A 22423-nucleotide genomic window follows, 5' to 3' on the forward strand; every position below is an offset into this window, starting at 1 on the left:
CCAGCCGGGGTTTGCTCCCCTCGGGATGCAGCTGCGAGCTCATGGCAGGCTGGGGAGGGAGGGTGGCGGAGTTCATTCCAGGGTGGGGAAAGAAAGGAAATACCCCGGTGCGCCAGGGAAGACCTGACACCCCGCCACACACGATTGCATCACTGAGGTGCTGGGGACAGCAAAAGGGCCTGGCTGGATTGTCACGGCAAGGAATGAACCACCATCCGCAGCAGTGGGGCATGGACGGTTTTACTGGCGATCCTGTTCACACAGCAACCTCCGAGTGCCCCCCCAAACAAACATTAAACAGTTTTTAACATATTTAACAACAACAACATAAATACTGGAGGCAAGCGGGTTTGGGGTGGAGGTTGAGAGCTCGCAGCCACCCACATAATGACCTCGCGACCCCCAGTTTGAGAAGCCCCGATCTACAGCAACGGCATTAGCTGTCCTCCACTGCCCCCTGCAACTCTGCCCCATCAGCTGTCCCCTCTGAGTCACTCTCTTCCTCACTCCCCAGTCTCCCCCAGGCCTTTCAGACATTCGTGGCCCCTTCGAGGGGGTTCCCACACCCTGTTCCCCGGGTCTGGTGGGAGCGCAGGTCCACCCTCTCCTCTGGGCTCCAGCCCCCCAGACCCATTAACCAGCAAGCAGGGGCTGCTGAGACAGCCGCTCCCCACTCACCAGGCCCACCACTAAACCCCACCAACTTCCTCTTGGGCCTGTCCTCACCCGCAGCCGCCCAGCTCAATTCCCCCAATGAACCCCTCCCCAGGTTCTCTCCAAAACTGCCTCTCCCACAACCCCCCCCCCCAACTTTATTCCCCACTGAACCCCTCACACCCCTGCTTTTGTTCCTCCTCAAGCCTGTCCCCAGTGGCCAGGAAGGGGAACTGCTGACAGGTCTCCAGGCTGGGGGTGGCTGGCCCTGTAGCGATCAGGGCTAAGGACCTTCTGGGAACAGTGTGGACCCGCCTCCTCCCATGTGACCCCGCCCCCATTCAAACTCTCTCACACAAACCCCGCCCCCTCTAACATGACCTCACCCCACATGCCCGGTGCAGACGGTCACACTGCAGGAGGGGGCATTTTTAAGAGCGCACTGTCCAGCCCCCACCAGCATGACCTCATATGCACGGTGCGTAGGAGGTCACGGCGGAGGGGGCGGGGTCATATGCTCCTGAAATAGCCCCGCCTCCCCAGTCGACACCGGATAAAACCAGGGCGGGTTTTTGTGCCGGTCCGGCCCGGGGACAAACCTTGGGATACGAGACCGGCTGGCGAGGGGCTCCGCAGTCAGGACTCCCACTCGGGGTGCTCCAGGCACCACTCGCAGGCGTTCTGGAACATGCGCAGCCAGGGCGAGACCTCCATGGTGCGGCGCCAGTCGGGCGGCATCCAGGCCCACTGCCAGGGCAGGACGCAGCGCTCAGGGTGGGGCATCATGGCCAAATGGCGCCCGTCGGGCGAGCAGAGCCCGGCGATGCCCAGCGGGGAGCCGTTGGGGTTCAGGGGGTACTCCTGGGTGGGCTGGCCCTGGTCATCCACGTAGCGCAGCGGGGCCAAGCCCCCCAATGTCACTGCAGCCAGCACCTCGGGTGAGCGGAACCGCATCCGACCTGGGGCAGGAGAAAAGAAGGGGTGAGATGGGCAGAGAGCCCCAGCGGGACACCCCCCACAACAGGCCCACCGCCTCCATACCCCGATGTTGCCTCGGGAGTGTGAAACCGCATGCGAGCTGGGGAGGGCGTGGGAGGGAGACAGATAAAGCCCCCCGCACATTCTCTCACTGTCATGATGGCCAGCAGGGCAGGGAGTGGGGAGCCCAGTTGCTTGCCCTGTACAGCAACGGGGGTTCTCCCAGTTGTGCGGAGCCCGACGTGCTCCACTTGAGCTGGGTAGGCCCTTCACGTGCTGAGACGGGGGGATTTTCCTTAGCTGTGGCCAGCGCCTGCGCCCTTCTCCTCCTGCACCGGACCGAGGCCCTGAGCACAGAGCTCTCCAGTTCCTTCTCCTTGGCAAACACCCTCTGGGGGAAGGACCCGCGGGGGGGGGCGGGGGGGGACACACACTCAGGAATCGCCCTCTCCAAGAGCTCCAGCTACTGTACGAGCCAGGGAACCAGACTCCAAAAGAGAGACAGCCCGGAGCCGACCTGCCATAACCGTCCAGGGACCGGTCGAGCAGGCAGGACGCAGCCTGAAATTCACTGCAAGTCTCTACGAGGAGCTCGCTTCCCCTCTCCCACGTCTCGTTCTCTGCAGAGGGGACACTAAGGCTCATCAGACATCCAGAGAGTGGAGCTCTCTGGTGGCACGTGGCTTTGGCTAGAAGGCAGGTGTGCCGAAGCTGGAATATTTGGCAATCTTTTGGAAGCCACTGTGTGCCTCAGTTTCCCCTGTTTGCTGCTTTGTGACCCAGTGGGGTGGGAAAGGGCTGTTTGCTCTTGGGACCGGCTGAGGAACATAGGTGGGGGTGTCACCGAGCTGTAGGAGCCTTAGCCCCTGTATCAATGGAGCATCTCAGAAGATGACGGCAAATACAATGGCCCGGACAGCGACACCAAGCTACCAACAACCCAGAGGGAGATGGACCCCTCCACCTCTCCTTGGGGAGGCTACACAGCATTTCCCCAGCCGGAGAACAAAGGACGGGACAGGTTGGGGGTGGGGAAATAAGAGTCGGGGGCTGGAAGGAGTCGGGGCTCTCAGCTGGAGCCAGACAGAGAGACAGACGGAGCTTGAGCCCAGGGGTTCACCACAGCCTGGCTGGGCTCTGGGCTAACCAGGATGGACGATGCTTTAACTTCAGTGCTCGATGCTACCTGGAGGCTTGCAACCTCGCTGGCTCCTCGCTGACCCCTCTGCAATCGACTCAGGCCTTCTTGAGCTGAGGGCACCAGAACTGGATGCCAGGATCCCAGCAATGGCCGCACCAGAGTCCAATCCAGAGGCACCTCTCTCGAGGTGCCCCCCGTTTGCTGAAGGGGACCCCAATGCTCGGAAAGGAGCTTTTCCGCCACTGACGGTTAAGCACGAACAATTTACCCTCCCCCACCCCCACCACGTCGGCTGGAGGACCCGTCTCGACCACGGGTGCTGCAAAGGAACCGGAGAGACGGTCGGGCCGCACCCATGCTCCACGCTCTTGGGGAGCAGCTTGAGGGGGAGAAGGGGGCAGGTACGGCCCAGTGGAGCCTGCTGGGGAAAAGCCTTCCCGTCTCAGGCGCACGGGACACCTCGAGAGCAACACACACAGGACCATGGCTCGACGGAGAGACACACCCGACGGGGGGGGAGTCCAGGGCAAGGACCCCTCCCACCATATTAGGGAAGGACCCCCAGCCACTCCTCTGGGGTAGGACGCAGAGGCTGGTTATACAGGGACCCCTCACCCAGCACTGGGGTGGGGCGCGGAGCTGTGTATACGGGACAGAGCGAGCAGCCCCCCAGAGCTGTTACCTTCTCCGTGAGCCACCCAGATTCCCAGGGTGGAGCCAGCCATGCCCCGCAGCATCACCGCTGGCTCTGCTCGATGGCCAGCGCCACGAAACGCGACTCGAACCGGCCCGAAATGTTGGGGGCCAGCAGCACCCCGGACGGACGGCCCCCACCTGCGGACAGACAGGCTGAGTGAGCCCTGCCCTAGACTCCCCCACCCAGACAGCTCCCCAAACCCCTCCAGCCCACCAACAGGCCCCTCCCCCCCAGCCCCACTCACCCGGGGGGTCGCTCGTGGGGCTCTCGCCCCCCACCCAGCCCAGCAGCGCCATCAGCTGGCAGCCGTTGCAGACACCCAGGCTGAACGTGTCCCTGCGCCGGTGAAAGGCCTCAAACTGGGCTCGCGCCGGGGGTTGAAGGTCACCGAAGCTGCCCAGCCTGGGGACAAAAAGGCACACTGGGGGTCAATCACCTGGGGGGAATGGGGCGCGGGGCCTTTCCCTTCTAGGGGCCACTGGCTCCAACCTGGCCCCCGACGGGGACTGGCTGGCTCAGAGGGGTGGGGAACGGGGCTCGGAGCCTGTCCCTTCTAGGGGGTGCCGGCTTCCAGCTAGCCCCAGGGTGGGGACACGCTGGCTCGGTGGGGGGTGAGGGGAGTGGACACGCTGGCTCGCAGGGGGTTGTGGTGGGGACACGCTGGCTGGGCGGGGGGCGAAGGGGAGTGGACACGCTGGCTGGGCGGGGGGCGAAGGGGAGTGGACACGCTGGCTGGGCGGGGGGCGAAGGGGAGTGGACACGCTGGCTGGGCAGGGGGCGAAGGGGAGTGGACACGCTGGCTGGGCGGGGGGCGAAGGGGAGTGGACACGCTGGCTGGGCGGGGGGCGAGGGGAGTGGACACGCTGGCTGGCGGGGGGCGAAGGGGAGTGGACACGCTGGCTGGGCGGGGGGCGAAGGGAGTGGACACGCTGGCTGGGCGGGGGGCGAGGGGAGTGGACACGCTGGCTGGGCGGGGGGCGAGGTGAGGGGGGCACTGGCTGGGTCGGGAGGTGAGGGGGGCACTGGCTGGGTCCGGGCAGGGGTCTCACCTTTGGCAGACCCTAGGACGTCCGCGTAGCTGAAGCCCCCCACAAAGACCAGGCCCCGGAACGACTCCAGAGTCACCTCCCCTGTGTACAGGTCCTGCATGGTCACGTCCCAGGCCTGGGGAGAGAGGCAGGTGGGGCCGAGGGGTTAGAGTCGGGGGGGGGGGACAGGACTCCAGGGTTCGGAGTGGGGGTGGGGAGGTCTCACCTGGAACCCCGCCATGATGAAGGCTGCCACCATCTCGCGGTCCCCCGTTGCTGCCCTCCTCGCGCAGGATGGCCACGCGCGGGCCCGGCTGGGCTGGGGGCAAAGGTGGGGTTAGAGACCAGGGCCTGCTGGGCTCAGTGCACCCCCACTGGCAGAGACCCCCCCCCCCTCCTGCCACGGGGACCTGGGGACACCCCTGCCCACACACCCCTCCCTCCCAGAGAGCTCCTTTCTCCACAGCGATCTGGGGACACCCCTCCCACACACCCCTCCTCCCCCCAGTGAGCCCCTCCCCCCCGGGGCCCCGGCCCTCACCCATCTGGCTCAGCAGCGGGGGCTCAATCTTGGGGTCGAAGGTCAGGGTGAAGCTGGGGCCCTGGCGCTGTGCCAGCCCCCTCTCCCTCCTGCTCCACGCAGTGGGGTGACGCTTGCAGCCGCTCCAGCTGGACACTCGTGGCCTCCCAGAGGGCGCGCAGGTCACCCACGGGCCGCACCAGCTCCTCCTGCCCGTTCACCCCGCAGCCACACCTAGGGGGCACGCAGGGGGTGGGCCGGGGGACTGCAGCACTGGTGCCCCGCACTCCCGACCCGCAGCCCCTGCTAGCCCAGCCCTGGGCTTCCCCCCGGCTCTGCCGGGTGCCCCACACTCCCGACCCGCAGCCCCTGCTAGCCCAGCCCTGGGCTTCCCCCCGGCTCTGCCGGGTGCCCCTCACTCCCGACCCGCAGCCCCTGCTAGCCCAGCCCTGGGCTTCCCCCCGGCTCTGCCGGGTGCCCCGCACTCCCGACCCGCAGCCCCTGCTAGCCCAGCCCTGGGCTTCCCCCCGGCTCTGCCGGGTGCCCCTCACTCCCGACCCGCAGCCCCTGCTAGCCCAGCCCTGGGCTTCCCCCCAGCTCTGCCGGGTGCCCCCCTCAATCCCGACCCGCAGCCCCTGCTAGCCCAGCCCTGGGCTTCCCCCCGGCTCTGCCGGGTGCCCCACACTCCCGACCCGCAGCCCCTGCTAGCCCAGCCCTGGGCTTCCCCCCCGGCTCTGCCGGGTGCCCCGCACTCCCGACCCGCAGCCCCTGCTAGCCCAGCCCTGGGCTTCCCCCCAGCTCTGCCGGGTGCCCCTCACTCCCGACCCGCAGCCCCTGCTAGCCCAGCCCTGAGCTTCCCCCCAGCTCTGCCGGGTGCCCCTCACTCCCCAACCCGCAGCCCCTGCTAGCCCAGCCCTGGGCTTCCCCCCAGCTCTGCCGGGTGCCCCGCACTCCCGACCCGCAGCCCCTGCTAGCCCAGCCCTGGCTTCCCCCCAGCTCTGCCGGGTGCCCCACACTCCCGACCCGCAGCCCCTGCTAGCCCAGCCCTGGGCTCCCCCCAGCTCTGCCGGGTGCCCCGCACTCCCGACCCGCAGCCCCTGCTAGCCCAGCCCTGGGCTCCCCCCAGCTCTGCCGGGTGCCCCGCACTCCCGACCCGCAGCCCCTGCTAGCCCAGCCCTGGGCTTCCCCCCGGCTCTGCCGGGTGCCCCCTCAATCCCGACCCGCAGCCCCTGCTAGCCCAGCCCTGGGCTTCCCCCCGGCTCTGCCGGGTGCCCCTCACTCCCGACCCGCAGCCCCTGCTAGCCCAGCCCTGGGCTTCCCCCCGGCTCTGCCGGGTGCCCCGCACTCCCGACCCGCAGCCCCTGCTAGCCCAGCCCTGGGCTTCCCCCCCGCTCTGCCGGGTGCCCCGCACTCCCGACCCGCAGCCCCTGCTAGCCCAGCCCTGAGCTTCCCCCCGGCTCTGCCGGGTGCCCCTCACTCCCGACCCGCAGCCCCTGCTAGCCCAGCCCTGGGCTTCCCCCCGGCTCTGCCGGGTGCCCCTCACTCCCGACCCGCAGCCCCTGCTAGCCCAGCCCTGGGCTTCCCCCCCAGCTCTGCCGGGTGCCCCTCACTCCCGACCCGCAGCCCCTGCTAGCCCAGCCCTGGGCTCCCCCCAGCTCTGCCGGGTGCCCCGCACTCCCGACCCGCAGCCCCTGCTAGCCCAGCCCTGGGCTCCCCCCAGCTCTGCCGGGTGCCCCGCACTCCCGACCCGCAGCCCCCGCTAGCCCAGCCCTGGGCTTCCCCCCGGCTCTGCCGGGTGCCCCGCACTCCCGACCCGCAGCCCCCGCTAGCCCAGCCCTGGGCTTCCCCCCGGCTCTGCCGGGTGCCCCACACTCCCGACCCGCAGCCCCTGCTAGCCCAGCCCTGGGCTTCCCCCCGGCTCTGCCGGGTGCCCCGCACTTCCCGACCCGCAGCCCCTGCTAGCCCAGCCCTGGGCTTCCCCCCCGGCTCTGCCGGGTGCCCCGCACTCCCGACCCGCAGCCCCTGCTAGCCCAGCCCTGGGCTTCCGCCCGGCTCTGCCGGGTGCCCTGCACTCCCGACCCGCAGCCCCTGCTAGCCCAGCCCTGGGCTTCCCCCCGGCTCTGCCGGGTGCCCCTCACTCCCGACCCGCAGCCCCTGCTAGCCCAGCCCTGGGCTTCCCCCCAGCTCTGCCGGGTGCCCCGCACTCCCGACCCGCAGCCCCTGCTAGCCCAGCCCTGGGCTTCCCCCCGGCTCTGCCGGGTGCCCCGCACTCCCGACCCGCAGCCCCTGCTAGCCCAGCCCTGGGCTTCCCCCCGGCTCTGCCGGGTGCCCCGCACTCCCGACCCGCAGCCCCTGCTAGCCCAGCCCTGGGCTTCCCCCAGCTCTGCCGGGTGCCCCTCACTCCCGACCCGCAGCCCCTGCTAGCCCAGCCCTGGGCTTCCCCCAGCTCTGCCGGATGCCCCTCACTCCCGACCCGCAGCCCCTGCTAGCCCAGCCCTGGGCTTCCCCCCCGCTCTGCCGGGTGCCCCGCACTCCCGACCCGCAGCCCCTGCTAGCCCAGCCCTGAGCTTCCCCCCAGCTCTGCCGGGTGCCCCGCACTCCCGACCCGCAGCCCCTGCTAGCCCAGCCCTTGGCTTCCCCCCCGCTCTGCCGGGTGCCCCTCACTCCAGACCCGCAGCCCCTGCTAGCCCAGCCCTGGGCTTCCCCCCAGCTCTGCCGGGTGCCCCCTCACTCCCGACCCGCAGCCCCTGCTAGCCCAGCCCTGGGCTTCCCCCAGCTCTGCCGGATGCCCCGCACTCCCGACCCGCAGCCCCTGCTAGCCCAGCCCAACCCTGCCCGCCCCCAGCTCTGCAGCGCCCCCCCAGTCCCGACCCGCAGCCCCTGCTAGCCCAGCCCTGGGCTTCCCCCCGGCTCTGCCGGGTGCCCCGCACTCCCGACCCGCAGCCCCTGCTAGCCCAGCCCTTGGCTTCCCCCCGGCTCTGCCGGGTGCCCCTCACTCCCGACCCGCAGCCCCTGCTAGCCCAGCCCTGGGCTTCCCCCCCAGCTCTGCCGGGTGCCCCTCACTCCCGACCCGCAGCCCCTGCTACCCCAGCCCTGGGCTTCCCCCCAGCTCTGCCGGGTGCCCCTCACTCCCGACCCGCAGCCTCTGCTAGCCCAGCCCTGGGCTTCCCCCCAGCTCTGCAGGGTGCCCCTCACTCCCGACCCGCAGCCCCTGCTAGCCCAGCCCTGGGCTCCCCCCAGCTCTGCCGGGTGCCCCTCACTCCCGACCCGCAGCCCCTGCTAGCCCAGCCCTGGGCTCCCCCCAGCTCTGCCGGGTGCCCCTCACTCCCGACCCGCAGCCCCTGCTAGCCCAGCCCAACCCTGCCCGCCCCCAGCTCTGCAGCGCCCCCCAGTCCTGACCTGCAGCCGCTGCTACCTGCCCTCTGCTCCCCCAGCTCTCCGGTGCCCCTCAATCCCAACCCACAGCCCCACTCACCGTGGCCTGGGGGCCCAGGGGTCCCGTGTGCCCGATGGACAGGCACCGCACTCCAGCCTCCTCGTACCGTCTGCAGACGTCTCCTGCCACAGCGCTGGGCACCTCCAGCACCAGGCCCAGCTCCTCGGCAAACAGCACCTCCAGGGCTGGGGGGGGAGGTGAGTCAGCTTGGGGGGGAGAACTGGGGGATCGGGGGGGGGCCGTGTGAGGTGGTCGGTGAGGTTGGCCTTGTGGGGGAGGGGTCGAGGCTCTCACCACTGGGCTACGGGAGGGCTCAGGACAGAGGTTTGGGGAGGGGTTATGGGACAGGATCCCCCATTCGCCGCCGGGCTGTGGGGTTCAGGGCGGGGATTTGGGGAGGGGGTTTGTGGTCGGGCTTTCCATTCACCGCTGGGCTGTGGGGCTCGGGACACGGGTTCGGGGCGAAGTCCCCCATTTACCCCCAGGTTGTGGGGTTCGGGGCAGGGCCCCCCCACTCACCGCTGGCCCCCGGTGCCACCAGCTCGGCCTGCAGCCCACAGTTCCCGGCGAAGGCCATCTCCAGCAGGCAGGTCACCAGCCCCCCGTCACTCACGTCATGCCCTGCGCTCACCACCGACTCTGGGGGGACAGCACCGGGTGGGACAGGTCCCCCCCAGCATCCCAGCTCCCCCCCAGCCCCAAGGGGCACCCAGGCCAGCTTCACTCCACCCCCCCAGCCCCACCCCTCAGACCCTGGGGGTGCCCACATCCAGCTCCTCCCCCAGCCCCAGGGGCACCCTCCAGGTCTGGGGAGGCCACGTGGCCAGCCCCCCTCACACCTCCCCCAGAGCAGGGCTCACCCCCCCAGCAGGGACGGACAGACGGACGGACACACCTTGCAGCAATTGCTGGGTGACGCGGAAGCAGGCTGCCAGGCTGTCCGGGTTCTCCAGGTCTGGGCAGTGATCCCCCAGCTGGGCGTAGCACTGCGCCAGGGCACTGCCCCCCAGCCGGTGCCGCTCGGGGCACAGCTCCACGTACAGTAGGGCCCCTGCAGGGCAAGAGAGATGGGGTCAGAGCCAGACAACAGGGTCCCCGAGCCAGCCAGTCCCTGGCCTGTGGCACATCAGAGCCAGCGCCCCCGAGAGGGGAAAGGCCCCATGCCCCACCCCTCTGAGCCAGCCAGTCCGTGCCCTGGGGCCAGATGGGAGCTGGTGCCCCCTAAAAGGGAAAGAGCCTGTGCCCCATTCCCCACTCCTCTGAGCCAACCAGCCCCCGCCCCTCACCTTTGCCATTGGGGCACTTCAGGTCAGGTGTGACGGTGGCCGTGATGTCCGGACACACGGCGTAGGCGGAGACGACCAATGTCCCTGTGGGGAGATGGGATAGGGTCAGTGGGGAGTCCAGCTAGCCTAAGGGGGTGGGGAAGCGGGGGAAAGAGCCAGTCTGGGGGGCCAGGATAGCTTGGAAGGCCGGGATTGGGGATTCCCGGGGGCCAGAAAGCCAGGGCACCTGCAGGGGATGAATTGGGGACCCTTTACGGGGTGGACAGGGGAGTGAGGACTGGCTGCAGTGGGGGCAGAGGGGGCATGGGGCAGTAGCTTTGGGGATGGACATGGGGCGGCCCTGGTGCGCACACCCCTCTAACAGAGGAGGTTTGTGGGAGATGAGGCATCTGGTGGTGTGCCTCAGTTTCCCTATGGACAGATGCCCGGCCTGCTGAGCGTGGAGAGGTTACGTAGCTGGCATGGGACGAGGGAGGGTGGAGGCCTGTCAGAGGGGGACCCGGGGACTCAGGGGGGCTGGAGACAGCGGAGCGAGGGGGCCCACAGAATCTGGGATGGGGGGCTGCTGGGGCAGGGCGAAGGGGCAGAGCCCACCCCCCACACTCACCGGGCGCCATGACGATGTCCGTGCCCACGCGGGCCGCCATGCTGAGCGAGTCCTTGCCCCCGTCCACGGCCACCCCCAGCTGGGCCATGACGGCGCACATGGCCCTACAGGCGTCCACCAGCGCCGCGCCCTCGCCCGCCTGCTTGGCCGCCCACATCCAGTTCCCGCTGCACTTCACGTCCTGGGGGGAGAGGGGGGTCAGCCACGGGGCCCCGGCCAGCCCCATGCCTCCTGCACTGCCCCATAGCCCCCCCACACCGCCCCACAGCCCCCACATCCAGTTCCCGCTGCACTTCACGTCCTGGGGGGAGAGCGGGGTCAGCCACGGGGCCCCAGCCAGCCCCATGCCTCCTGCACTGCCCCATAGCCCCCCCCACACCGCCCCACATCCAGTTCCCGCTGCACTTCACGTCCTGGGGGGAGAGCGGGGTCAGCCACGGGGCCCCAGCCAGCCCCATGCCTCCTGCACTGCCCCATAGCCCCCCCCACACCGCCCCACAGCCCCCACATCCAGTTCCCGCTGCACTTCACGTCGTGGGGGGAGAGGGGGGTCAGCCACGGGGCCCCGGCCAGCCCCATGCCTCCTGCACTGCCCCATAGCCCCCCCCACACCGCCCCACAGCCCCCACATCCAGTTCCCGCTGCACTTCACGTCCTGGGGGGAGAGCGGGGTCAGCCACGGGGCCTCGGCCAACCCCATGCCTCCTGCACTGCCCCATAGCCCCCCCCACACCGCCCCACAGCCCCCACATCCAGTTCCCACTGCACTTCACGTCCTGGGGGGAGAGGGGGGTCAGCCACGGGGCCCCGGCCAGCCCCATGCCTCCTGCACTGCCCCATAGCCCCCCCCACACCGCCCCACAGCCCCCACATCCAGTTCCCGCTGCACTTCACGTCCTGGGGGGAGAGAGGGGTCAGCCACGGGGCCCCAGCCAGCCCCATGCCTCCTGCACTGCCCCATAGCCCCCCCCACACCGCCCCACAGCCCCCACATCCAGTTCCCGCTGCACTTCACGTCCTGGGGGGAGAGAGGGGTCAGCCATTCGGCCCCCATACAGCCCCATTCCCCCTCCCCCCCCCCACTGCCCCATGGCCGCCCCACAGCCCCCACAACCAGTGCCCACTGCATTTCACATCCTGGGGACAGAGAGGGTCAGCCATGGTCCGCTGACAGCCCCACAACCACCCCACTGCACCACAGCCCCCCCAGTTCCTGCTGCACTTCACGTCCCAGAGGGGAAGGGGGGAGAGAATCAGCCACATGAGCCCACAACCCCATACCCCCCGCCCCCAGCCAGGTCCAGTTGCACTTCATATCCTGGGAAGAAAGCGGGGTGAGACACGGGACCCCCATACAGCCCCAATCTCCCCCCACACACACACAGCCCCATGGGCCCCCTGCACCTCCACTGCACTTCACATCAGGGGGGAGGAGGATTAGCCATAGGGGGGAAATGTCAGACACAGACAAGCCCCTCCCCACTCAGCCCCCCCCCAGGCTGTCCCCTCCCCAAGCAGACCCCCCCAGCACCCCAAACTCCCCTCCCCAAGCAGACCCCCCATGGCTCACAGGGCGACTCACCCGCAGGTCGGTGACGCGGGCAAAGACCAGGTTGGTGAGCGCCTCACCCACGGCCAGCCGGGCCCCCGCGCCCGGGTCGATCAGTCCCTTGAGTGGCTGCTCCCCGAGGGCCGTGGCTGCCCCCACCGTCTCAAAGGGGGACAGAGCCACCACGGCAACGTCGGCCAAGGGGGTGTGCAGGGGACCCACGCACTGCTGCTGGGCCACCAGCCCCGTCACCGACCGGTCCACCTGCCACAGGGACACACGGCTCAGGGTGGCAGTACTCCTCTGCGGTGGGGGGCAGAGAGCTGGGGCCAGGGACGACGACAGAGACATGGGGTCAGGGGGTGCAGGATGTGACACAGGTGGGGGTTCTCCCTTGTTATGTTGTATGTGAGCCTTTGAGAGTCTTACTGTTTTCATGGATGCTGTGTGTGCCTCAGTTTCCCTGTGTATTGCACCAATGCCTAGGCAGTGGGAATAAGCGTGTGTGACTTTTCCGGGGGCTACTCCAGCTGCCTGCACTGATGCTGTGGCCGCCACTTCGTCACTGAAACCCAGGAGGGGGATGCGACAGGTGACTCTGGGCCCGGGAAGCGAGACAAAGGCCGGAGGAGCAGCAAGGGGCAGGGCAGGGGCCAGGCGCAGCTGGAAGGAGTCAGTCTCGGCTGGCTTGGGGCGCCGGGGAGGGCAGAGCCCTGGCTCTGGGCCCCCCTCCCCACAAGATGGACTTGGCTGAAAGTCACTGATTTCTGTGCTAACAAGTTCTGCCCTACGCTGTGTTCCTGTCGACGAATAAACCTCCTGTTTTCCCAGCTGGCTGAGTCCTGTCTGACTACGGAGTTGAGGGGCAGGGCCCTCTGGCTTCCCCAGGACCCACCCCGGGCAGACGGACGCGCTGTGGGAAGCGCACGGTGGGGCAGGGGAGGCTGAAGGCTCCAAGGTCAGACCCAGGAAGGTGGAAGCTGTGGGAGCTTCTGCCCTGGGGACCATCTGCTCCCAGAGAGGAGGCTCCTCAGAGCCCTGCCTGGCTTCGTAGGGAGCAGCTCCAGAGCATGGCCCGGGGACCCCGTGACACAGGGCACTTTCCCCTCCGGGAGGGCAGAGACACAGGATCAGGAGGTGTGGGGATACTGCCACTCGGGGGCAGAGGTACAGGGTTGGGGGCACTACCCTCTGAATCGTCACAAGCTCACTTGGGTCACACCCTGGGGGGGGGGGGCAGGGTACCTTGTTGGTCAGGTAGCGTTTGCTGGCCACGGCCGGCAGCCGCAGGACCCGCTCCAGGGCGTCCGCCACACTCAGCCCAGGGGGCAGGCACAGGCGGTGGAGGGCTGGGCTGTTGTGGGACAAGACAAATTCCTGGAGAAAAGATGGGACATTCATGAGTTAATCCAGCAGGGGACGCTGTGAGGAGCAAGCGGGGGGCACCATCTGTCTGGGGAGCTCCCCGCTACTCCAGCCCTGGCCTCTCCCAGATGGGGCGCCGTGGGGGGGCAGTCTGGGGGGATCTGTGGGTGCGACCCCAGGGCCCCCCCCTGTACCTTTTGTGGCATCTTGCCCAGCACCCACTCCAGCTGCAGGTCGACCGGCGTCTTCTTCCCACTGGGCTTCACTGGCGACACGTCCGTCACTGGGGCCTCCAGGTCGTCCACCAGCACAATCTGAGGGGGGGTAACCCATAGGGGGGTGTCAGTGACGAGTCACAGCCCCCCCAATCTATGCCCCGGTGTGCTGGGGTGTGGAGGGCCAGGGGGCCCAGCGGTTAGCACCCCACCCTCCAGCCCCGCAGAGATGCCTGCTTCCTGCCCCTGGGCTGAGCGTTTGGGCTTTGCCCAAGGGGCTGGGGCAGAGCCGGGGCTGTGCCTGGCCTTGGGCCTACAACTAGCCAGGTAGTCGCGGGGCTCGGGCTGGAGCCTGGCTCTGGAACCCTCCCCCCAGGCTGAGCCCTACCGCTACGCTGCAATTCTGGGGCCCGAGTCAGAGCCAGCTGCCCCGGCCCGTAGCTCCGTGGGACCTCCCTTGTGTTAAGGAAAAGTTAGCACACGTGACTCCACTTTGGTTTGGGGCCCACCATTGTCTAAAAGCAAGCACATCATACACCAGGAGGAGTGATCCTTAGATACTGAATCCCTGTGAAAATCCTCCTCCTTGTCTCCAGGCTGTCTTGACTCCCAGTATCTGCTTTTTGTCAGTCTCTAACTCCCTGTCTCTTGGCCTTTGATGTGAGGCCTCCCATCCTGACAATAAAGGTTACTGATGCATGGCTTTAGGACCATGCTGTGTAATCAACATACTGGTTTAGCACGAAGAATACACCAAGCAGGGATAGGTGGTAGATAAGAAAAGGGTTTGTTTATTGGCTAAGGTTTCCGATGCACGAGGGCAACATGCTTTCCTAAAAAGTATATAACCTTTGTATAATCTGTATTCAGGGTCCCCTCCTGGCTAGCAGGGGGGCACCACGCTCGAGCAATAAACTAAGTGTCTTTTGGGAACTCTGCAGTTGTGGACTTTGTTTATGTGCCTCAGCCTAGATTCGAACTGTGCGTGTCCTACCAGGTATAATTCGCAGCAGTTGTGTGTGTGTCCTACCAGGTGTAATTCACAGCATTTGTGTGCATGTCCTACCAGGTGTAATTCACAGCATTTGTGTGCGTGTCCTACCAGGTGTAATTCACAGCAGTTGTGTGCGTGTCCTATCAGGTGTAATTCACAGCAGTTGTGTGCGTGTCCTATCAGGTGTAATTCGCAGCAGTTGTGTGCGTATCCTATCAGGTGTAATTCGCAGCATTGGTGTGCGTGTCCTACCAGGTGTAATTCACAGCAGTTGTGTGCGTATCCTATCAGGTGTAATTCACAGCAGTTGTGTGCGTGTCCTATCAGGTGTAATTCACAGCAGTTGTGTGCGTGTCCTACCAGGTGTAATTCGCAGCAGTTGTGTGCGTGTCCTCTCAGGTGTAATTCACAGCAGTTGTGTGCGTGTCCTCTCAGGTGTAATTCGCAGCATTTGTGTGCGTGTCCTACCAGGTATAATTCACAGCAGTTGTGTGCGTGTCCTACCAGGTATAATTCACAGCAGTTGTGTGCGTGTCCTACCAGGTGTAATTCGCAGCAGTTGTGTGCGTGTCCTACCAGGTGTAATTCACAGCAGTTGTGTGCGTGTCCTACCAGGTGTAATTCGCAGCAGTTGTGTGTGTGTCCTACCAGGTATAATTCACAGCAGTTGTGTGCGTATCCTATCAGGTGTAATTCACAGCAGTTGTGTGCATGTCCTACCAGGTGTAATTCGCAGCAGTTGTGTGCGTGTCCTACCAGGTGTAATTCACAGCAGTTGTGTGCGTGTCCTACCAGGTGTAATTCGCAGCAGTTGTGTGCGTATCCTATCAGGTGTAATTCGCAGCAGTTGTGTGCGTGTCCTCTCAGGTGTAATTCGCAGCAGTTGTGTGTGTGTCCTCTCAGGTGTAATTCACAGCAGTTGTGTGCGTGTCCTATCAGGTGTAATTCACAGCAGTTGTGTGCGTATCCTCTCAGGTGTAATTCACAGCAGTTGTGTGCGTGTCCTATCAGGTGTAATTCACAGCAGTTGTGTGCGTGTCCTACCAGGTATAATTCACAGCAGTTGTGTGCGTGTCCTACCAGGTATAATTCACAGCAGTTGTGTGCGTGTCCTACCAGGTGTAATTCGCAGCAGTTGTGTGCGTGTCCTACCAGGTGTAATTCACAGCAGTTGTGTGCGTGTCCTATCAGGTGTAATTCGCAGCATTGGTGTGCGTGTCCTACCAGGTGTAATTCGCAGCAGTTGTGTGCGTGTCCTACCAGGTGTAATTCACAGCAGTTGTGTGCGTGTCCTACCAGGTGTAATTCGCAGCATTGGTGTGCGTGTCCTACCAGGTGTAATTCACAGCAGTTGTGTGCGTATCCTATCAGGTGTAATTCACAGCAGTTGTGTGCGTGTCCTATCAGGTGTAATTCACAGCAGTTGTGTGCGTGTCCTATCAGGTGTAATTCACAGCAGTTGTGTGCGTGTCCTATCAGGTGTAATTCACAGCACTTGTGTGCGTGTCCTACCAGGTGTAATTCGCAGCAGTTGTGTGCGTGTCCTACCAGGTGTAATTCACAGCAGTTGTGTGCGTGTCCTATCAGGTGTAATTCGCAGCAGTTGTGTGCGTGTCCTACCAGGTGTAATTCACAGCAGTTGTGTGCGTGTCCTCTCAGGTGTAATTCACAGCAGTTGTGTGCGTGTCCTCTCAGGTGTAATTCACAGCAGTTGTGTGCGTGTCCTACCAGGTGTAATTCACAGCAGTTGTGTGCGTGTCCTACCAGGTGTAATTCACAGCAGTTGTGTGCGTGTCCTCTCAGGTGTAATTCACAGCAGTTGTGTGCGTGTCCTCTCAGGTGTAATTCGCAGCAGTTGTGTGCGTGTCCTACCAGGTGTAATTCGCAGCAGTTGTGTGTGTGTCCTCTCAGGTGTAATTCACAGCAGTTGTGTGCGTGTCCTATCAGGTATAATTCGCAGCAGTTGTGTGCGTGTCCTCTCAGGTGTAATTCGCAGCAGTTGTGTGCGTGTCCTCTCAGGTGTAATTCACAGCAGTTGTGTGCGTGTCCTACCAGGTGTAATTCACAGCAGTTGTGTGCGTGTCCTACCAGGTGTAATTCGCAGCATTGGTGTGCGTATCCTATCAGGTGTAATTCGCAGCAGTTGTGTGCGTGTCCTCTCAGGTGTAATTCGCAGCAGTTGTGTGCGTATCCTACCAGGTGTAATTCGCAGCAGTTGTGTGCGTGTCCTCTCAGGTGTAATTCGCAGCAGTTGTGTGCGTGTCCTACCAGGTGTAATTCGCAGCAGTTGTGTGCGTGTCCTCTCAGGTGTAATTCACAGCAGTTGTGTGCGTGTCCTCTCAGGTGTAATTCACAGCAGTTGTGTGCGTGTCCTACCAGGTGTAATTCACAGCAGTTGTGTGCGTGTCCTCTCAGGTGTAATTTGCAGCAGTTGTGTGCGTGTCCTACCAGGTGTAATTCACAGCAGTTGTGTGCGTGTCCTACCAGGTGTAATTCGCAGCAGTTGTGTGCGTGTCCTACCAGGTGTAATTCGCAGCAGTTGTGTGCGTGTCCTACCAGGTGTAATTCGCAGCAGTTGTGTGCGTGTCCTACCAGGTGTAATTCACAGCAGTTGTGTGCGTGTCCTCTCAGGTGTAATTCGCAGCATTGGTGTGCGTGTCCTCTCAGGTGTAATTCGCAGCAGTTGTGTGCGTATCCTACCAGGTGTAATTCGCAGCAGTTGTGTGCGTGTCCTCTCAGGTGTAATTCGCAGCAGTTGTGTGCGTATCCTATCAGGTGTAATTCACAGCAGTTGTGTGCGTGTCCTCTCAGGTGTAATTCACAGCAGTTGTGTGCGTGTCCTACCAGGTGTAATTCACAGCAGTTGTGTGCGTGTCCTCTCAGGTGTAATTCACAGCAGTTGTGTGCGTGTCCTACCAGGTGTAATTCACAGCAGTTGTGTGCGTGTCCTCTCAGGTGTAATTCGCAGCAGTTGTGTGCGTATCCTCTCAGGTGTAATTCACAGCAGTTGTGTGCGTGTCCTCTCAGGTGTAATTCACAGCAGTTGTGTGCGTGTCCTACCAGGTGTAATTCACAGCAGTTGTGTGCGTGTCCTCTCAGGTGTAATTCACAGCAGTTGTGTGCGTGTCCTACCAGGTGTAATTCACAGCAGTTGTGTGCGTGTCCTCTCAGGTGTAATTCGCAGCAGTTGTGTGCGTATCCTCTCAGGTGTAATTCACAGCAGTTGTGTGCGTGTCCTCTCAGGTGTAATTCACAGCAGTTGTGTGCGTGTCCTACCAGGTGTAATTCGCAGCAGTTGTGTGCGTGTCCTACCAGGTGTAATTCACAGCAGTTGTGTGCGTGTCCTATCAGGTGTAATTCGCAGCAGTTGTGTGCGTATCCTATCAGGTGTAATTCGCAGCAGTTGTGTGCGTGTCCTACCAGGTGTAATTCGCAGCAGTTGTGTGCGTATCCTATCAGGTGTAATTCGCAGCATTGGTGTGCGTGTCCTACCAGGTGTAATTCGCAGCAGTTGTGTGCGTGTCCTACCAGGTGTAATTCGCAGCAGTTGTGTGCGTGTCCTACCAGGTGTAATTCGCAGCAGTTGTGTGCGTGTCCTACCAGGTGTAATTCGCAGCAGTTGTGTGCGTGTCCTACCAGGTGTAATTCGCAGCATTGGTGTGCGTGTCCTACCAGGTGTAATTCACAGCAGTTGTGTGCGTGTCCTATCAGGTGTAATTCGCAGCATTGGTGTGCGTGTCCTACCAGGTGTAATTCACAGCAGTTGTGTGCGTGTCCTACCAGGTGTAATTCGCAGCATTGGTGTGCGTGTCCTACCAGGTGTAATTCGCAGCAGTTGTGTGCGTGTCCTACCAGGTGTAATTCGCAGCATTGGTGTGCGTGTCCTACCAGGTGTAATTCGCAGCATTGGTGTGCGTGTCCTACCAGGTGTAATTCGCAGCAGTTGTGTGCGTATCCTATCAGGTGTAATTCACAGCATTGGTGTGCGTGTCCTACCAGGTGTAATTCGCAGCATTGGTGTGCGTGTCCTATCAGGTGTAATTCGCAGCATTGGTGTGCGTGTCCTACCAGGTGTAATTCGCAGCAGTTGTGTGCGTGTCCTACCAGGTGTAATTCGCAGCATTGGTGTGCGTGTCCTACCAGGTGTAATTCGCAGCAGTTGTGTGCGTGTCCTACCAGGTGTAATTCATAACACTTGCAGGGGGGTCGCCCCCCAAGTATCCAGACGTGCAGGACCCTGCTGGAGCCAGGGGTTCTCCAACAGGGAGCCTGGGAAAGGCGCTGCCTGGGGGCCACCCCCGCCCCACTGCCAGCCCCCTCTCACGGCAACCAGCCTGTGCCCAGCCCTGCCCTCTCCGGTGTCCTGTGCCCACCCGCTCCTCTGCCCCCAGTGATATCCCATCCTATGGCACCCTCTTCTCCCAGCCCCATCTCTGCTACCAGGATCCCCATCTCATCCTTTGTGCTACACCCCCATTTCCTCTCCACAGAGCCCCCCAGTGTCCCTCCCCAGTTCCAGCCAACCCCACCCCCAGCACTGCTCCACAGACCCAGACGCCTCATGACCCCCCCCCCCACGAACTCCATCAGGCCCAGCCACCCGTGCCCTGCCCCCCCCCCCCCCCCGGCACAGAACGGACACCCCTCCAGTCGCCCATGTGCCCTGTCTGCCTCTATTTTCACACAGCTTTATATCAAATCCTTATAACTTTGTAGTGAGCCCTGGCATAACGTTATAGCCCCTAAGGAGAGTTAAGGCAGAAGGAAAATGTCTTTTCGCTCGGAGTAGAACAAAATCTCCCCCTTTTAACCGCCTGCCCTGGTGAAGGAGCGAGGCGTGGAAGGCAGCGCCTCCGGACAGCTGCAACCCTTGGAAGGGGACGGGAGCCAGAGCCAAGCACGATAAAACTTGCCAGGTGGGCTCACTACGGAAGATCAGACATACTGACGGCCTTGGGGGTGAGAAGCCAGCACCTTCTCTTGAAAACACCCTCTCTGAAACGAAACGGGGCATCCCGAAGGAAGCGCCGCCGGTGACCAACTGACGGAGGCAGATTTTGCATTTGCATGAGAGGGAAGCGGCTCTACTTGGGAGGTGTCGTGCAGAGGACCCCAGGTCTCGGCTTGTCAACGTGGGAGCATCGCTCCGGATCGGATCCACCTCTCCCCCATCTAACGCACCTGGCCAGTGAAGGGGAGCACCTCGGTGGGAACAACAACAAGACGGAGTGTGCGTGTGTGTGGGAGTGTAATATCGATCCTATGTGTATGATCCAGGGTATGACTGATACGTGGATTACCAATAAATGCGGCGTTTGCCTTATCCCCTCTGAACAGATCCTGTGCAGTACTTTAAGTATAACACAGGCCGCACCCCGACCCCCACATGAAACCCAATTATTCCCCAGGCCCAGCTCACACCAGGCCCGCCCCTCACTCCCAGCCTCCCCGCCCCGGGCCCATCTCCCACGCGCCAGTCCCCCCTCAGCTGCCTGTCCCTAGGCTCAAGCCATCATCACATGCAGCTCCCGGCTGCCCGTCCCTCGGCCCGGTGCCCCCAGCCGCCCCGCCAGCCACAGCCCTGGCCCGGCTCCCCCACACCGGCGCCCGTACCCGTCCGTCCCTGGCGATGGTGCCCACGACGTTCACGGGGCAGCGTTCGCGCTGGCCCAGGCGTTGCAGCAGCGCGGCATCAGTGGGGCGCAGCAGGAGGGCGTTGGACTCCTGGTACTCGGCCCCCCAGATCTCCAGCACGCTCAGCGTGGGGTCACCCAGCTGGGAGGTACATGGGTGTCAGGGAGGGGGGAGGGGAGGAGGTTGGAGGCCTGGCGCAGGGTCCCACACACCCAGAAGGGGCCAGAGGGGGAGGGATGTGGGGGGTCCCACATACTCAGGAGTGATGGACAGGGGTGGGGTCAGGGGCTGAGAGCAGCCCTATGGTGAGGTCGGGGGCTGGGGGGAAATCAGGGGTCCCACACACCCTGGAGTCACTAGCTGGGGGCCGGGAGCATCCCTGCTTGGCAGCCCCACACCACAGCACTGCTGGGGGCAGGGTTGCAGCCAGCCCCATGGGGGTGAGTCGAATATTGAACTGAATATTGGGGATGGGGGGGCTACGGCTGGGCCCAGCCTCTCAGAGGGGAAAGTCCTGGTACATTGCGGGGGGTTGTAGCCTCACCCCTACTATGGAGTGGGGGAGCCATGGGGTCACGCCCAGCTACCCTGAAACTGGGACAGGCCCACACACCTGGGAGTGGCTGGTATGATGGGGCAGGCTCGGGGGGAAGGGGAAACCCACACACCTGGAAGTGGATGGCGTGGGGGGCAGAGGGGCAGGGGGTCCCCACACACCTGGAAACGGCTGGCGTAGATCACAGCCCCGGCTGGGTTACTCAGCTCCTTCAGCACGTTCCCTGGAGCGAGACAGGAAGAGTCACCCACTGCTGGGGCACCAGGCCCCCCCAACTACGCCCCACCCAGGCACTGATTCCCCCCCCGGCTCTGCCCCCCCTCACCGTTGCCCCCGGCCCCCTGGTCGTGGAGGCTGCAGATGGGGTTGGCTTTCCTTCTCTCCACACAGCCCCGCAGCACCCGGTTCATCTTCTGCTCCATCTCGGGGTCTCCCCGCTGCACCGCCCTGAAATCCAGCTCACTCGTGTTGTCCCCCTGCACCTGGTGGGAGATGTGGGGTACCACCCGACACAAACCTTCTGATACAGAGCTGACCACCACCCCAACCAATCCTCCCAACAGCACCCCCAAATCCAGCTCGCCAGTGTTCTCCCCCTGCATATGGGAGAAGACTGGGGGGAGTCAGGGGTAGCGACACCGATCGCCCTATGCGGACCCTCTGATACAGTCCAAACCCTGTCAACCTAATCTCCTCACATCACCCCCAAATCCGTCTTACTGGCATTGTCCCCCTGCAGCTGGGGAGAGACGGGGGGTCACCCTGACACCGTCCCTTTGATACAGCCCTGATCCCGCAGCAGTACCCCCAAATCCAGCTCACAGGTACTGTCCCCTGAACCTGGTGGGGAGAACAATGGGGGGTCACCATGACACAGGTCTGACCCCCGCCTTGCTCCCCCAACAAAGATCCCTCCGCCCCCCCTGAAATCCAGCTTCCTGGCATTGTCTCCCTGCATCCAGGGGGCACAGGGCTCACCCAAACACAGCCCCAATGCCCCCCATTGCTCCCTGCTCTCAGGCTGGGGGGAGCATGTGGGGCACTGCCCAGGCAGTGCTGGACACAGAGGACTGTGGGCCTCGTTGGGAAGTGAGTTGGGGGCATCCTGGAGGTCACATAGGGATAGGAGGCCGGGGAGGCCCCACTACAGACATGGGGGAGAGGGCTGCGTGGGCCCCACTGTTGAGGGGGGTGTGTAGCAGGATGGGGGTAACACAAGGTCAGGGCTGAGGGGGGCAGGCCCCACTGTGAGAGGGGTCCAAGTGAGATGCACTGTGGCGGGGGGAAGAGAAGGTGGGTGACATGGGGGCAGTGAGGGGGCGGGGTGCCCCTATGGGGGGGAAGATAGGGGGAGTCACGTTAGAGATGTAAGTCGAGCAGTACGGGCAGTGGGTGGGGCATTGCCCAGGGCTCTGCTGAGATCCCTCCCCCTCCAGCACCCACAGGGAAACCCCCTGTCCCTGCCCCACAGGTCCCCTCCTCACTCACCTGGATGGAGGAGGCTGAACTCCCGCCGACTCCAATCCGGTACACGGGGCCCCCCACTTTCACCACCAGCATCCCTGGAGAACGAGCGAACAGTATGACCCCATAAAACCCACCCCAGCCCCATGACGGGGCACTGCCTCTCCCTTGCCCCCCTCTCCCCTTCGCAAAGGGGAAGACCTGGGGCCAGATGGCTGCTCCCAGTCAACATGGGGTCTGGGGGAGGCAGTTCTTAGGCTATAGGGGAACTGCAATATGTGGGCGGGGGGGGGGAGGAG

General features: G+C 64.0%; 1 protein-coding gene across 1 annotated transcript in view; it reads right to left on the minus strand.

Moving 5' to 3' along the window:
• Positions 1 to 231: 231 nt before the first annotated feature.
• The window catches only part of LOC144258220 (phosphoribosylformylglycinamidine synthase-like), a 32801-nt gene continuing 10609 nt past the window's right edge, over positions 232 to 22423 (minus strand). Inside the window, 23 exon segments of the mRNA XM_077806625.1 lie at positions 232 to 1613; positions 3456 to 3521; positions 3524 to 3607; positions 3715 to 3840; positions 3843 to 3872; positions 4520 to 4634; positions 4725 to 4769; positions 4771 to 4817; positions 5040 to 5124; positions 5126 to 5252; positions 8105 to 8111; positions 8490 to 8639; positions 8974 to 9093; positions 9350 to 9505; positions 9741 to 9824; positions 10348 to 10528; positions 11930 to 12160; positions 13142 to 13273; positions 13456 to 13575; positions 20084 to 20245; positions 20822 to 20883; positions 20986 to 21142; positions 22149 to 22222. Of these exon segments, the coding sequence (XP_077662751.1) occupies positions 1291 to 1613; positions 3456 to 3521; positions 3524 to 3607; positions 3715 to 3840; positions 3843 to 3872; positions 4520 to 4634; positions 4725 to 4769; positions 4771 to 4817; positions 5040 to 5124; positions 5126 to 5252; positions 8105 to 8111; positions 8490 to 8639; positions 8974 to 9093; positions 9350 to 9505; positions 9741 to 9824; positions 10348 to 10528; positions 11930 to 12160; positions 13142 to 13273; positions 13456 to 13575; positions 20084 to 20245; positions 20822 to 20883; positions 20986 to 21142; positions 22149 to 22222 (2684 nt within the window). The 3' untranslated portion in view covers positions 232 to 1290.

Source organism: Eretmochelys imbricata, chromosome 28 (genome assembly GCF_965152235.1).
Source record: "Eretmochelys imbricata isolate rEreImb1 chromosome 28, rEreImb1.hap1, whole genome shotgun sequence".
In the NCBI taxonomy this organism is placed as follows: Eukaryota; Metazoa; Chordata; order Testudines; family Cheloniidae; genus Eretmochelys; species Eretmochelys imbricata.